Below are 15,274 nucleotides of genomic sequence, written 5' to 3'. Positions count from 1 at the left end.
GTCCCTCTCGTCTGCCCCTCGTCCCCTCCCATGCCTCCCTCCTGCGAGGGCTCTTTTGGGAAGCATTGCCCCGTGGGATAATTAATCACAGGGTCCTGTGGGCGGCTGTGACTGCGCACCATGAATGGGCCTTGGCCACTGTCTAATAGCCGGGGTCTGGCCAGGCTGAATAAAGTGTGTTTATCTCATGGTGACCTAGAACAGGAGTTAAACAGGCGTTAGTAATGTGCCTCCAGCCAGACAAGGAGAGGCCTTCTTCTTTCAAGAAGGACCCAGGGAAGAGAGAGAGAGGGGTGGGACACACACACGCTTTCACTCTGTCTTGCCGGGTTTTTCTTCCTTCCTTCCTCTCTCTGTCGTTCTCTGTCTTTTCTTCTGCTCTCTCTCTCTCTATCTCTCTCTCTCTCTCTCTCTCTCTCTCTCTCTCTCTCTCTCTCTCACACTGTGTGTGTGTGTGTGTGTCTCCCTTTATACCTCTATCCAGACCAGCAGATGATCATCCAAAAACTGAACAGCATATCGACGTTGTCGGGTGAAAACCTTGTATGTCCAAAACTGTTTGTTTTGTATTTATAATTTTAAAAATGATTTAAACTAGTGAAAACAGCCGATCTCTCTGTGCTTGTAGATCGGATGTTTTCACTACTTTTGTGCGACGGCCTAGTGATGAAGCAGGGCTTTACTTTGCGAAAAAAATTACACATTTGAAACTTGGAGATACGAGGTTTCTGCTCGACAGTGACGATATACTGTATATACATACACACACACACACACACACACACACACACACACACACACACACACACACACACACACACACACACACACACACACACACACCACAACACAACACAACACATGTAATGTAGATACATTTGTAGTACATATATATGTAGATATAGATATAGATATAGATATAGATATATAGATATAACGGTAGATAGATATACCTGTATATACAATTAAAAATATCGTATTCGTCTTTCTTGTTTCATATAATAACAAACAATGCCTGGCATTATTGTGCTTGTCGAAGTCGAGTTTTTCAGTTTTTGAGCTGAGAAGTGGGGCCGTGGAGTGTTTAATTTACATACCGATCCATCCATACCAGTGCCGAGCGCGTCTCTGCTGCCCGCACTATAGCGCAGCGAGGTTCAAGCAGAATAATGAAAAATTGAAAGGTAAACCTTTCGTCTCCCCTCCATAAGTGATGAAAATTTCATAGGACACAGTATGCAAGCCTGGCATTTCTCTAAGCTGCTGGGATGGGGGGAGACTGTTATGCTGCGCGCACATGATAAAGAGCCTTTGATATGGCTAGGAACTAAGACAATGTTGTTTGTGACTGGCATTAAAACCCATTTAGAACGGGTACACATTATAGTGTATTATTATTTTATGCTTTTACTATTGAAAAATAGCAGATATACAAGCTCACAGCGCGGCACCGAGTGCCGCGCTGCGAGCTTGTAGATCTGCTATTTTTGAAAAATCATGAAAATTTGAATTTTTACCTGATTCTATAAGTGTCTTTTGAATCCTTCTTAAGGTTTTTGGAAAAACCTATGTTTCTATGTCAGCAATCTGGCCAGCCATCGTCAAAGAAAAGATCCTTTTCACTTAAATGGAGCTCAGTTAGTCTGTTCTTGAGAGACTACTATGTCAGTGGTTCTCAAACCTTTTCATGTGAAGGACCCCCAAAATGACATGTATTTGGCCACTGACCCCCATCTCAAAATATCTAGTTCCAGGGACCCCACCCAGAAGCAAAATTTGAGTTACAAACGTTCGCTTTGAAAAATACACATGTTCAAAGATGTGCGCACATTTTCACGACTTTTTTCAAAAATAGCAGATCTACAAGCTCACAGCGCGGCACTCGGTGCCGCGCTGTGAGCTTGTATATCTGCTATTTTTCACTGTTTAATGCATTCAATAATTCTAGGCCCTAAATGGGTTAAGTAGACGTCCTCCCAGGGCCGCTAAAAACCCACTCGCTCACAGTCTTTCTCTCTCTCCACCTCTGGGAGACACTTTGTCTTTTCTTCTTCTCCTTCTTTCTCCTCCTCCTCTTCTCCCTCCCACCCCTCTCCTCCTCCTCCTCCTCCTCTCCCTCCCACCCCTCTCCTCCTCCTCCTCCTCTCCCTCCCACCCCTCTCCTACTCCTCCTCCTCTCCCTCCCACCCCTCTCCTCCTCCTCCTCTTCTCCCTCCCACCCCTCTCCTCCTCCTCCTCCTCTCCCTCCCACCCCTCTCCTACTCCTCCTCCTCCTCCTCCTCCTCTCCCTCCCACCCCTCTCCTACTCCTCCTCCTCCTCCTCCTCCTCCTCCTCCTCCTCTCCCTCCCACCCCTCTCCTACTCCTCCTCCTCCTCCTCCTCCTCTCCCTCCCACCCCTCTCCTACTCCTCCTCCTCCTCCTCCTCCTCTCCCTCCCACCCCTCTCCTACTCCTCAGCCGCCTCACATTTTCAGAAAGCAATCAGTCCCGAGCGCAGTGTTGTTTTCGACAGCACATTTTGATTTAGTTTTAGTCATTTAGTCTTTTGAATAAAATGTAATTTAGTTTTGGTCATAATTTAGTTCACCTGAAAAGTTTGGGGTTTAGTCTAATTGTAGTCGACTAAATCTACAGTTGATTTAGTCAACTAAAATGTATTTTGGCAGGCCTTGATGTTATCGTAATGACTGATTTTACACTTGGTTGCGTGCTGAAAATAGCCGATCTACAAGCTCACAACGCGTCGCAGACGCAACACCTGAGAGCAACCAAACATAAAATGACTCTCTTCAGCACATGTCCCTTCCCTAACTTTTTAGTCTAGTTTTTATTTTGTTGATGAAATGTAATTGCCAATATATTTAGTCTTAGTTTTAGTCATCACCATGCGCGCAGCAGATAGGGGGGGATGGGGGGGATTAACACCCCCACTTTTTTTGGGTGGAGGGGATATCCCCCCCAGTCAAAACGTCTGGATTAAAACTCTTTTTCCCCCAATAATAATAATTATTATTATTATGTTTATCATTTGTGTCTAAAAACTTAAAATTACTGCTGGAATAAAACCAATGAGCGATACAATTTAAATAATTGAGGGTCCCTATATTATATACTCACCCCTTATAAAGCTAAAATGGTTTCTCCTGCTTTCACGTTGTTTTGAGACCTATAGTAGCTTTGCGGTTTGTGTGTCCGCTTGCATCATGTTATGGTTGTGAAACTTAGGTGTGCTATAAAGGATAATTATGATCATCTGAAGTAAATGGAAAAGTCTTTTCATTGGTCCTGCAAACATAATATCAACTCTCAGGTTCTGTTCGCCCCACCCTCCCCCGGTCCTGACTGTAAAGCAGCTTCTTCAGCACACAACAGCATGCATTGAACAGAGACAGGGAGAAAAAAAAAAAAAAAAAAGACTGCAAACATAAGATCAACTTTCAGGTTCTGTTCGCTCCACCCTCCCCCGGCTTCTTCCACACACAACACGCATTGAACAGAGACAGGGAGAGAGAGAAAAAAAGACGTAATGTAACATAGAGCAGCATGTTTCATTACTGTAAACTGAGAGGAGAGCTTGACTGTTTACACTCAAGGAAGCAGCTGATGTCTGTGGGTAAGCATGCAACAGAAAATCTTCTCCCCTCTTCCTTCTTCCTTCTTTATCCAACACCATTAAGCAATAAGCATGGATAACGTTTTAAGCACAAACGCAAGTGTTTCGAACGAAACACCTGTTTGCTAAGTTCTGGAAGGAAGCACTCCTAAACTAGTGACATGATCAGTTGATCACAATCACATCACGTTATGAATGTATGTAGGTTCCCAAATTGTGAAAAGTGAAAAATGTTTTGGTTTGTTGCAACAATGACTAGTTATCTAAAGTATGGTAATAGTGTCAAGTAGTGTGAGGATTAATGTTAGAGTGTTTGTGTTTGAGCGCCTCAGTGCGGCCGCTGCAGAGTTCATGTGCAACCTCTTCCAGAGAGATAGATGGAGATACTAGAAACTAAACTGCTGGATGTCCCTAGTAATAACAATAATTGTATAATATCCCATCATCTATCTAGTAGTCATATGATTATGTCATACAAAATTAACAATCTAGGCATCACAATATTTTTGTTTCAGTCAGTCACAGTATTATTGTTTTGTGAACTCCCAAAATGTTCACAGGATCTTGCTGTAGATTAAACGCACTGACTGACTTTGCTGTTAAAACAATGTATGTGCATACACACAGTACACACAAGAATGTCATGTTATGCCATTCTCATATAGCCTTATATGATCTAGCCTGTTATACAGTAGATGTATTCTCAGATCATTATAGCCAACCCTTGTTTTCCATAGCTTAGCTAACTAGCCAAAGTTCTGATTGCATGCAGACTCATTTTTGCATGTAGGCTAATCATTTTCATACTTCACCCAATCTGAATAGTCCTATACTGCTTATTTTTCCTCCTATTCTATTTCCTATGTATAGCCTATATGCTTCACTCCTCATGTGCATTTGCTTGAGCACTGCTGCTATTGATTAGTGAATGTATATTCTGCACAACACCTGCACATATTTAAGCTGCTACTAAAAATACAATGTAGTGTTTTATTGTTATACTGTTTTATATTGGCTTGCATGGGAGGCTGGGCTCAAGTCAGAGTTCTGGTGTCTCATTCACTTGCTGGTGATGATGGTGGTCTGCACTTTTTATTTCATGGGTGGATTATACTGCATTAATAATACAGTAGCTGTATCTGAGTGTGCATGTAATGGATGATTATGTGTAGTGATCATGGTTAGATCAAGCTAGAATTCCTGGACTTTGTTTCAAGAGCTAGCATTGTCAAATTGTTACACCAGACACCACATGTTTGTTTATAGCCTGCTTAGGCTACAATAGTAAAACTAAAAGAGTGAGGAAAAAATGGTAAATGGTGTTACAATTTGACAAATAAGGTGAACATGATTGCTGAGGCGATCACGGCTACCGTATCATTGTGAGACATGTCATTCAAACAGTAACAAAGTGTTCCCGGTTGGCCGGTTCTCCGCTTGCATGGGGGGGCCCATACAGATTTCTGGCCTAGAGGCCCAGAATTGCTAGTGACGCCCCTGCCCCCAGTGTTCAGGTCCAAGAAAAAGCCGCAAATATGATCGATTATACTGTACACACTGAGTAGTTCTCATTTCAAGGCGTATTACTGCCCTCTAGAGGCACAGTCCCACCAGTGCAGTGCTCAGCTCAGCTCAGCTCAGCTCAGCTCAGCTCAGCTCAGCTGTTCTGAATGAGTTTAATTAATGCGACGCGATAGTGACAAGCAGGCAGGCAGTGGCCTGCCTGCCTTGAAATCTGCGTAAAACAACTGTGTAATTCAGCTCAAGTGGAGGGGATATGTCCCCCCCTCCTCGGGGCTACGCGCGCGCACATACCTCCCAGATATGTCCCCTTCACTTTTAAAATGCCTCCTGCGCCCTGGTCATCACAGCTTAGTTTTTATTTAGTTTTTGTCAGTGAAAAAAACCCAGTCGTAGTAGTAGTTTTAGTCGACGAAATCAACACCGCCCGGGCTCTCCACTGTAGAAAGGGAAGGGAAGAACACAAGTTGTGTGTCACAGATGCACTCCCAGGGGGTCCCTCGGTGGACTGACGCACGGCGCAGTCAGTCAAGAGCCTGGATATCAGGTTAATGTTCCTCTCCCTCGGCAGGTCGAGTTGGTTCTCATCCGTTTGTTTCCTGGAACATCTTACTGTTGTGTTACCTTTCTTTGGGGGTACAGTGAGACCTGTCATTTGACACCCGGGGGGGATCGTTCTGAGGGGTGTCGCGCTTTCCGATCCTCTCTCCCCCTCTGTCGTCTCCCTATAGGCGGAGCCAGGGAATCCAGGTCAGTGTAAACACGGTCAGGGACGTCACAAGGGGGAGGGGAAGTGTGACTGAGTTACTAGGGCCCAAGGTGGAGGGGGCCTTAATTATTTTATAATTTAGCTATTGAAAAATAGCAGATATACAAGCTCACAGCACGACACCGAGTGCCGCGCTGCTGAGCTTGTAGATCTGCTATTTTTGAAAAGTCGTGAAAATGTGTGCAAATCTTTGAGTATATGTATTTTTTAAGCGAACATTTGTAACTCAAATTTTGCTTCTGGGGGGGTCCCTGGAACTAAATATTTTGAGATGGGGGTCCGTGGCCCAAAACATATCATTTTGGAGGTCCTTAACACGAAAATATTTGAGCATCACTGACATAGAAACATAGGTTTTTCAAAAAACCTCAGAAGGATTTGAAATATTCAGACTCCGCACAAAGAGTTTCACGATTTTTCAAAAATAGCAGATCTACAAGCATGCAGCGCGGCACTCGGTGCCGCGCTGTGAGCTTGTATATCTGCTATTTTTCACTAGTTAAAGCACAAAGTGTGAGTGAATCCTTGTACCCAGGGCCCAGAATTTGGTGTGACACCCCTGTAAACATGGATAAGAGAGCCACGGCCATGCAACATTCATGAGGCTCGCCGTGTTTAACGAGAACTCTGGGACTTGTATTCTTATGCGGGGGCGGCTCGACCGTGGCGTGTCGCTTGAAGCCCCCCTTTGTTTTCCTTTGTTTTGGAGGGCCGGGGCATGCCTTTTGGAACGAATTAGACAGATCTGTTTATGTGTTTTTCAGAGAAAACCCGTAGAACTCACAAGAAACTGTCGCACTGAGCGGCACCGTCCACATCTCCCACAGAGATCCCGTGCTGAAATATTCATAAGTTTGCCTGTTTTCTTTTTTTTCCCCCAGCTAGTAGGAATAAGAAGAAAGAATAAATGAAACTACTTTTTCAAAACAGCGTGGGCTTTGCGACGGGTTAGGTTTTTCATATTTCAAAGTGGCCAATCTCTGATTCTCTGCGATCGGAATGACTTTCTCACCAACAAGGTGGAAGGACGGATTGGAAGGATGGAGGGATGGGAGCAGGCACGTGCACACAAAGACATCAAAGGGGGCTTGAGCCCCTGCCATTTCACCTGTCTGTAAAAAAATGCCCTCTCCAGACCATGAATGCAGTTTTTTTTTTCACTATGGTGGAAGAAATGCAAATGCCCTCTTTCCATGCTATACCTGAAGGCAGCATTCAAGAGAATTGCCTTGTCCAAACTCTGCCGAACTAGAATGCAGCATCTTTTGTCGAAAGAATTGCCCTCTCTGTGTAGAGATCCATGCTGTACGCCATCTCCAGTATTGACTCGATTATGCTTAGTTTAGTGAGGTATCAAGCACCGAAAATAGCCGACCTCCAAGCGTTGTGAGCTTGGAGGTTTGCTATTTTCGATATTTTCACCATGAGGCCCTTTTAGAAATGTCAGCCCCTGCTCCTCTTAACATTCTCTGCACGTCCCTGGATGGGAGTCTGTACTGTAGTCTTTGGCCTGGTCGGGTAGAAAGCAGTTTCGAGTGCATTCCTTTTCTCTTCATCTTCAGCTAATCTCCCTCTGAGAACAGCAGTTGATGTTGGGATCCTCCAAGCCTAAACCATTGATCAGAGGGATTTTGAGAAGGAAGTAAAGTTGCTCCGACTGCGCCGCGGACAGACCGCGAGTTCACACGCGCGCACGCGCTCAGAATCTAAAGGCGAGACGCTGCACTCTCGCGAAGCTGCTGGTTCTCTCGACACGGGACTGTTCGGAAAATCGATGACGATGTCATTTAATCGCTTCGGAAGATCTTGATCAGAGAAGCGCGTCAGATGCAGAGGAACTGCGTGAGCTGGAAGCTCGATCGATGAGATTGCCGGGTAAAACTTTCCTCCAAAAACCCTCTCAATTCAAAGGAGAGCGCGGCGAGGAGCGAGTCGAGGCGCGGCACAACTACTTCACAGAACCCTCTCGGTGCTGAGTCTGTGATGTTGGACCTCAGCAGTCCGAGTTGCACCCAGTCCAGGCCTCCAGGATTGGCCTCTTTTCACACACGGGGAGCACGACAAGGTGAAGAGGTCACCGAAGGGTCGGGATGGGACGATATGAAAATGTCATATCTCGATTATCGTGACCGAAGAAATCGCGATTCACGACATTATCACGATAATCAAAATATCCCCAACATCCACCATCCTGGGGCAGAACATTTGCCAAAAAATAGCAGATCTACTAGGTCACAACGCGTCGCAACTTGGCAAAGAGATTTGGTAGAGAGTGAAAAAAAGACTGTATCAAGTTTTACCAATAGCGGGTTTAAATGGTGGCGCATATGCAGCTTGTCAAATAAAAGCTGAATTGATGTCAGTGCATGACGGAGGATGATATCATGATAATTTAAGTCTCCACGATACAATTATAATGAGTAATTTCTACTTTTGGAACTATTTTGATACAGATACTTTTGTACTTTTATGTTATTAGATGTTATTAGATTTTTAGATTTTTTTATTAAGTATGAATGAATGAAGAAAGCATAAAGAATTCAATGCAAAATATGGGGCTGATATTGACGGCTCTGTTTCGCATGTCTGTAATATGCCTGAATAAAGTGACATTAACTTGAAGCAAGTGGCACGATCTGCCTTATTTCAAAGCTGTATTTTTCACTGTGGCTCAATGTGATTACTGCCAGTCAAGCATTTGTGTCTATTATAACAGTACAGAAAATATTACTATCGCTTTTCCAAATGTTGAATAACGATAAACACTTTTCATGCTGTCTGTTTATTATTTGTGTCAAAGATTTAAAAACTAAAGATTCAACTTTACATTCTTCATGCATCAGGACACAGATAAAAGAGACATATACTGTAAAATTGACTGAGCTATCACCAACAGTGACTGACATGTGACATGTGATGGCGTGTGGCAATAATGATAGAAGCTTTCACCTGGTCTTTTTGATTTCAGGATTAAAAAATATTGTATTTTTCAGTAAAATGTTGGCGAGTCTGACTCCACTAGACTGTGCTAACATTGTGCAACAAATATAATACTATATAACTTACATAAATTGTACGTCCCAACCATAACCTCAGTAAAACGGTGCCAAAACCTAACCCTATTCCTAATCTTAACCTCGGAAAAATATGCATAATCCTAAAGTTATTTCTAACCATATTCTCCGTAAAACAATTACAAGAATAAAAGTCTCTGCGAGTTTTTTTCCGGGTGACTACCGGTTACCCATTCACACACTGGCAATGTAACCACTGAAGGTGGCTTATTAGAGTCCAGAGTTACTCTCTTCAGGCATGAGTGAGTCATCATATTGGCACACTCGTCAACCACCCAACCGGCCAAAACGCTCGAGCATTTAGCCTTTTACAATGCCTTTTGCCTTGCCCAGTCTATTAATGTGCTCCCTCTTGAGCTCTCAAGCACTTGTTCTGAAGCACGGGGGGGAGTCAGGAGGGCCTCTTTTGAGCTTCACTAGCCCTCCAAAAGGCTGATTTGTGCGGAGACTAAAAGGTCCCCAAGGAAAGGGCCTGCTCGGAGAAAGTCATTTTTCTACCGGCGGTTCTCTGTAGGTATTTCCTCCTCCAAGCCGGGACAGAATCACTGTTTGTTTTGTCTCGCTGCATGCTCCTCCGCAGAGGAGATTATTCACGGGCGAGTGTGCGTGCGTGCGCGTGCGTGTGTGTGTGTGACAGCTTTATTATCTGATGGGGAGGGTGTCACACACACGCACACGCACGCACGCACGCACGCACACACACACGCACACACACACACAAGCACATACATTTTGTCACTGTCGGGCAGAAACCTTGTATCTCCAAGTTTCAAATGTGTACGTAAAGTTCACTTTTCGTAAAGTAAAGCCCTGCTTCACCATACGAGACTGTCGCTCAGAACTGGTGAAAATAGCAGATCTACAAGCACACAACGCCTCGCACCGCGAGGCGTTGTGTGCTTGTAGATCGGCTATTTTCACTATTTTAAATCATTTTTAAAACGATAAATACAAAACAAACGGTTTTGGACATTCAAGGTTTCCACCCGACAACGACGATTTACTATTTGTGTGACACTCATGCATTCACTAACCGGATTTGTGTGTGTGTGTGTGTGTGTGTGTGTGTGTGTGTGTGTGTGTGTGTGTGTGTGTGTGTGTGTGTGTGTGTGTGTGTGTGTGTGTGTGTGTGTGTGTGTGTGTGTGTGTGTGTGTGTGTGTGTGTGTGTGTGTGTGTGTGTGTGCGCGTGTCTCCCTGCTGCAGCCTAACGACCCAGTGACGAACATCTGCCAGGCGGCGGACAAGCAGCTCTTCACCCTGGTGGAGTGGGCCAAACGCATCCCGCACTTCTCTGAGCTGCCTCTGGACGACCAGGTCATTCTCCTCCGAGCAGGTCAGTCCAAAAAATAGTCTACACCAGTGATACTCAAACTCCGGCCCGCAATTTTGGCCCACCAGCTTAACACATGGGAAGCCAAGGTTTCTAACATTTCTGATTAGTACAAATTGTATCATTGACAGAATATAAATGGATTTCCAAGCCATAAAATAATGCACATTATTGTACTTGTCTTACATTATGTGGAAATAAAGCAAATAAAAGAGAGAAATTATCAAGTAATGTCATTTTATCAACTGGCCCGTGGCCCTTTGACTTTTTTGTAATGTGGCCCACAGGCTCAGAAGTTTGAGTATTCCTGGTCTACACCAGTGGTTCCTTTTCAGGCCGCGACCCCCAAATAATAATATCTTAACTCATTTAGTGCCACCCTAGTCACCACTAGAGGGCGCCCAGTGGCCATAGAAAATCCCATAGAGATATGCTGGTATATGCAGAAGCCCTGCAGCCATGACTTGCCTGAACACTTTCCTTTGTGCATGTACAGGAAGAGGATGAAGTTAGCTTGAAGTTAGCTATTGGCTACCAAGCATTTTAGAAGCCTTATTTTCATCAACTTAGCCATGATTAAACCTTGCACACCTCATGCATGGGAAAAAAACAGAGAAGAATGAGCTCTAAAAAATCCAATGCAATCCTGGATTGCATTGGAGTGGATTTGTGCAGTTTGTTCACAGCTTTCAAACAAAAAAATCCGATTGGAAATCCGTTCAGGCATTCTTGAGATAATCGCCATTATGTTTTACATGTTATGTAAACAAACATGGCTGCCCTGTATGTTAGATGGGGTTGTATGGGGGTGGAACATGCAAAATCGCGATTGAAATCATGTTCACTAGATTTGATGGGGTCCAAAAAAAAAAAATTCAAAAAAAAATTTTTTTTTAATTTTTTTTTTTTTTTTTTTATATCCCGAACTAGTTCGGGATAGGCACTCTGGGATGCGATAATATATCCCGAACTAATTCGGGATAGGCACTCAATGAGTTAACAGGGCAACAGTATGTTGTGATGTCATGGGAACCACTCTAACAGAATCCCTTTTATGCCCATGGAGATCCCTGATGTCATCAATATTAAGCCCATATCTAACAGGACTTCATTATGGGAATGCTCATATATGGAGGACGAAAGCCCATATCTGTGTGGCTGGTTTAGACAGGGATCTCCATGTATGGGCATAAAAGGGATGTACTATACTGTATACAGTACATGGATCTCCTTAAATGAGTAACTGGTCCGATATACAGTACGTACATGACTGGCCAGATGGCCAAGAATTGGCGCATGTCGCATGTCGCCCTGAGGCGTTTTTAAACATCTGCATTATTTAATTTACTAGAAGTTTACACAATTCTACACAATTAGAAATGTGTTGTTTGTTGATCAACATTTTGCCTGTTTATATCTCCTGCGGTACCACATCGAATTGTAGACAAAATCCTTATCCAACAACAACAAGAAGATATTGAAGGTTTTGGGTCTGAGAGGCCAAATCTCATCAAAATGGTGTCAAGTCCGTGGCTCACATGCCAAATAAATAATGGACTTTGATGTGAAAAGGGTTGAAAACCACTGCCTACGCACGGCAGTGGTTCTCACTTTGTGAGCTTGTAGAATGGAAAATGTTCTCCACAGATAGGGCTCAAGTAAGTGGTTAAATATCATGTACAGTTTTATTATGTCCAGTTTTAGGGTACATGGACGCTTTCCAGTTTAGTAAACCACACAGGCACAGGGTAACCAGGCAAATCAGGTCATATCTTGTATATCGTCATTGTCGGGTGGAAGCCTTGTATGTCCAAAACGCGCGTGTGTTATTGCTGGAATGAATCATCCGCTGTTCCCGTTACGTTCCCCCATCATCGTACGCAATAAGGTCACCGCGGGGCCCTCCCTTCACATGGCCCTTGTTGACGGGTTCCAAATTACACCGTTTAGATTATAAATCCACCTGGAGGGAAAAAAAATACATGCTATGAAAACAGCCCCCCCCCCCCCCCCCCCCCCCCGCCCCACCAGTGGTGTAAAGTAACTTAAGTACTGTACTTGAGGTATTTGTACTTTACTTGAGTATTTCCAGTTTTCAGTGCGTTTACTTCTACTCCACTACGTCTCAGATCCAAATATTGTACTTTGACTCCACTACAATTATTTGAAAACTTTAGTTACTAGTTACTTTGCAGATATAAATTATTAGATTTTTAAACATACATGAATCCACTTTAGCCCTGTTCTATACCATGGCTATTTGAAAATAGTCGATCTACAAACGTGTCGCGGTGGGACGCGTATGTGAGCTGGTATATCTGCTATTTTCAAACATTTTGTACTTTTACTTTTGGTACTTTAAGTACATTTTTGACGCCAACACTTTCGTATTTTTACTCAAGTACATTTTGAAATCCAGACTTTTACTTGTAACGGGAGTACATCTACATTGCAGTATTGATACTTTTACTTAAATACAAAAATGTGAGCACTTCTTTCCACCACTGCGCCCCGGCCCCCACCCCAACCACCCTTTCCTTTACCTTCGAATAAAACCCTCCATCATCGCTTATCCTTCGCGGATATCCACGTTGATGGAGGACCTTCAGAGAGAGAGAGAGAGAGAGAGAGAGATTATTCTGGAGAGCTCCTCTCTTCCTCCCCGCGCTCAGGTTTTTCTATAAATAACCTCCTTAGTTCTGCTGTCTCACAGATGAAAGCATCTCAGCCCCCTCTCATTACCCGGGCTCAACTCTGGGGAGAAGAGAGGGGTATGTGTTTGCTAGGCAGAACAGTTAAAGGAGCCCTGTCACTCGAAAAAAAAGAAAGAAAGAAAGAAAACGGCATGAGCCGCCTGCGGTCTTCGGTGTCGAGCCCTCGTTCTGCCGCGGTCAAGCGTGTCGTCTTCATCGCGGTGGCAGGCGCGGTTCATCCTTTTTTACACGCTTGTCTCCGCTTGGAAAGGGGGTGTTTTAACCCATTTAGGTAGGCCTAGAATCAATTGAAAAATCTGCTATTGAAAAATAGCAGATATACAAGCTTGCAGCGCGGCACCGAGAGTGCTGCGCTGCGAGCTTGTAGATCTGCTATTTTTGAAAAAAGAAAAATTGTAATTCAAATCTCTGCTTCTGGGAGGGGGGGGGGGGGGGGAGGGGGGGAACAACACATTTTGAGATGGGGGTCTGTCGGCCAAATAAAATGTAATTTTGGGGGTCCTTTACATGAAAAGGTTTGAGGGCCACGGAAGGATTTAGAAGTCGGGTCAAAGATCGGGTCAAAGATATTCAAAGGCTTGCACACATTTCTCACGATTTTTTCAAAAATAGCAGATCTACAATCTATATCTGCGATTTTTCAATAGTTAAAGCCACAAAAGAATGGTTAAAGTGGTTAAAATCTCGACGCGGCTTGGGCGCGTTCCAGGCATTTGAGGGTTAAGATGTCTCGGTGGGTTACACAGTAGAAACCCTCGGTTTAATGTTATCCGTTTGACAATGGAACCAAATGGATCCTTATACGGGTCCATTTGGTTCCATTTGTTCACTCCCAGAGTTAAATTGATTCTTGCTTCTTCTTTTTCTTTACGTGCAGCTTAATTGATTCATTGGAACCCCCCCTTTTTAATGTCGGTTTAACTTTTCTTGCCTGAGAGCCATGTGAGGTTTTGTGGTGGGATTTATTTCCACTGTCCTTCACACATTACTTTATTTCTCTCTCTCTCTCTCTCGCTCTCTCTCTCTCTCTCTCTCTCCTCTCTCATCTCTCTCTCTCTCTCTCTCTCCCTCTCTCTCTCTCTCTCTCTCTCTCTCGCTCTGTGACCGATGTATGACAATATGACTTTATGACTTTCTTACTAACTGCTTCTATTTATTATTTCGTCGTTGTCGGGTGGAAACGAAAACTGTTGTTTTGTATTTATCATTTTAAAAATGATTTAAACTAGTGAAAATAGCAGATCTACAAGCACACCAACGTGCGTTGTGTGCTTTTAGATCTGCTTGTAGATCTGCTATTTCTGCGTTTTGTGCGCCAGTCTTGTATGACGAAAACAAGGCTTTGCTTTACGAAAAGATTAACAAATATGAAAACTTGGAGATACGAGGTTTCTGCCCGATAGTGACAATGTATTTGTCTTTGTTTATTATTGCTGCTATTGTTGGGGAACAAAACTATTATGTACGAGTTCTTATACGTAAGAGGTAACAATACAATCTCTCTGTGGTGTGTTCTTTCTCTCTCTCTCTCTCTCTCTCTCTCTCCCTCTCTCCAGGATGGAATGAGCTCCTCATTGCGTCGTTTTCACACCGCTCGATATCGGTGAAAGATGGGATTCTTCTGGCCACCGGGCTGCACGTCCACCGTAACAGTGCCCACAGTGCCGGAGTGGGAGCCATCTTTGACAGGTCATTTTCATTGAGTTTAAATCGACACACTCTGGATTTTACTGTGCTCATGTTTTAAAACCTCATAAGAATCGAGTCGTACAGCCTCATAATTGAGATATTAATGCATTCTGACAGCGTGTGACATTTTTGGACCTGCCTGCCTGTAACGTTTTGATTTCACTCATCGTCGTTGTCGGGTGAAAACCTTGTATGTCCAAAACCGTTAGTTTTGCATTTTTTCATTTAAAAAAAGATTTAAACTTGTGAAAACAGCCGATCTACAAGCACACAACGCCTCGCACCGCGAGGCGTTGTGTGCTTGTAGATCTGCTGTTTTCACTACTTTTGTGTGACGGCCTTACAGTTGCGAAAGAACATACACATTTGAAACTTGGAGATACAAGGTTTCCACCCGACAACAACGTTATATTTGCATGCCATTGCACTTCAAGTCACGCCATGGCTTGAGAAGTCTATATGAATATTGTCACCGTTGGGCAGAAAACCTGTATCTCCATTTTTCATCTTTTTAGAATAGCTTTGAAAGAAAGTCAAAAATTGTGAAATATTTAGCCTACAAT

The 15,274-nt window shown here is 43.6% G+C and overlaps 1 protein-coding gene across 1 annotated transcript in view; it reads left to right on the top strand.

Annotated features, from left to right (window-relative positions):
• Positions 1-15,274, top strand: part of rxraa (retinoid X receptor, alpha a) — a 269,828-nt gene that overhangs the window by 241,890 nt on the left and 12,664 nt on the right. The window contains 2 exon segments of the mRNA XM_080743804.1: positions 10,182-10,311; positions 14,579-14,711. Of these exon segments, the coding sequence (XP_080599930.1) occupies positions 10,182-10,311; positions 14,579-14,711 (263 nt within the window).

Source organism: Nannobrachium achirus (assembly GCF_963921795.1).
Source record: "Nannobrachium achirus genome assembly, chromosome: 15".
NCBI lineage: Eukaryota > Metazoa > Chordata > Actinopteri > Myctophiformes > Myctophidae > Nannobrachium > Nannobrachium achirus.
This window is presented reverse-complemented; position numbering and strand designations above follow the sequence as displayed.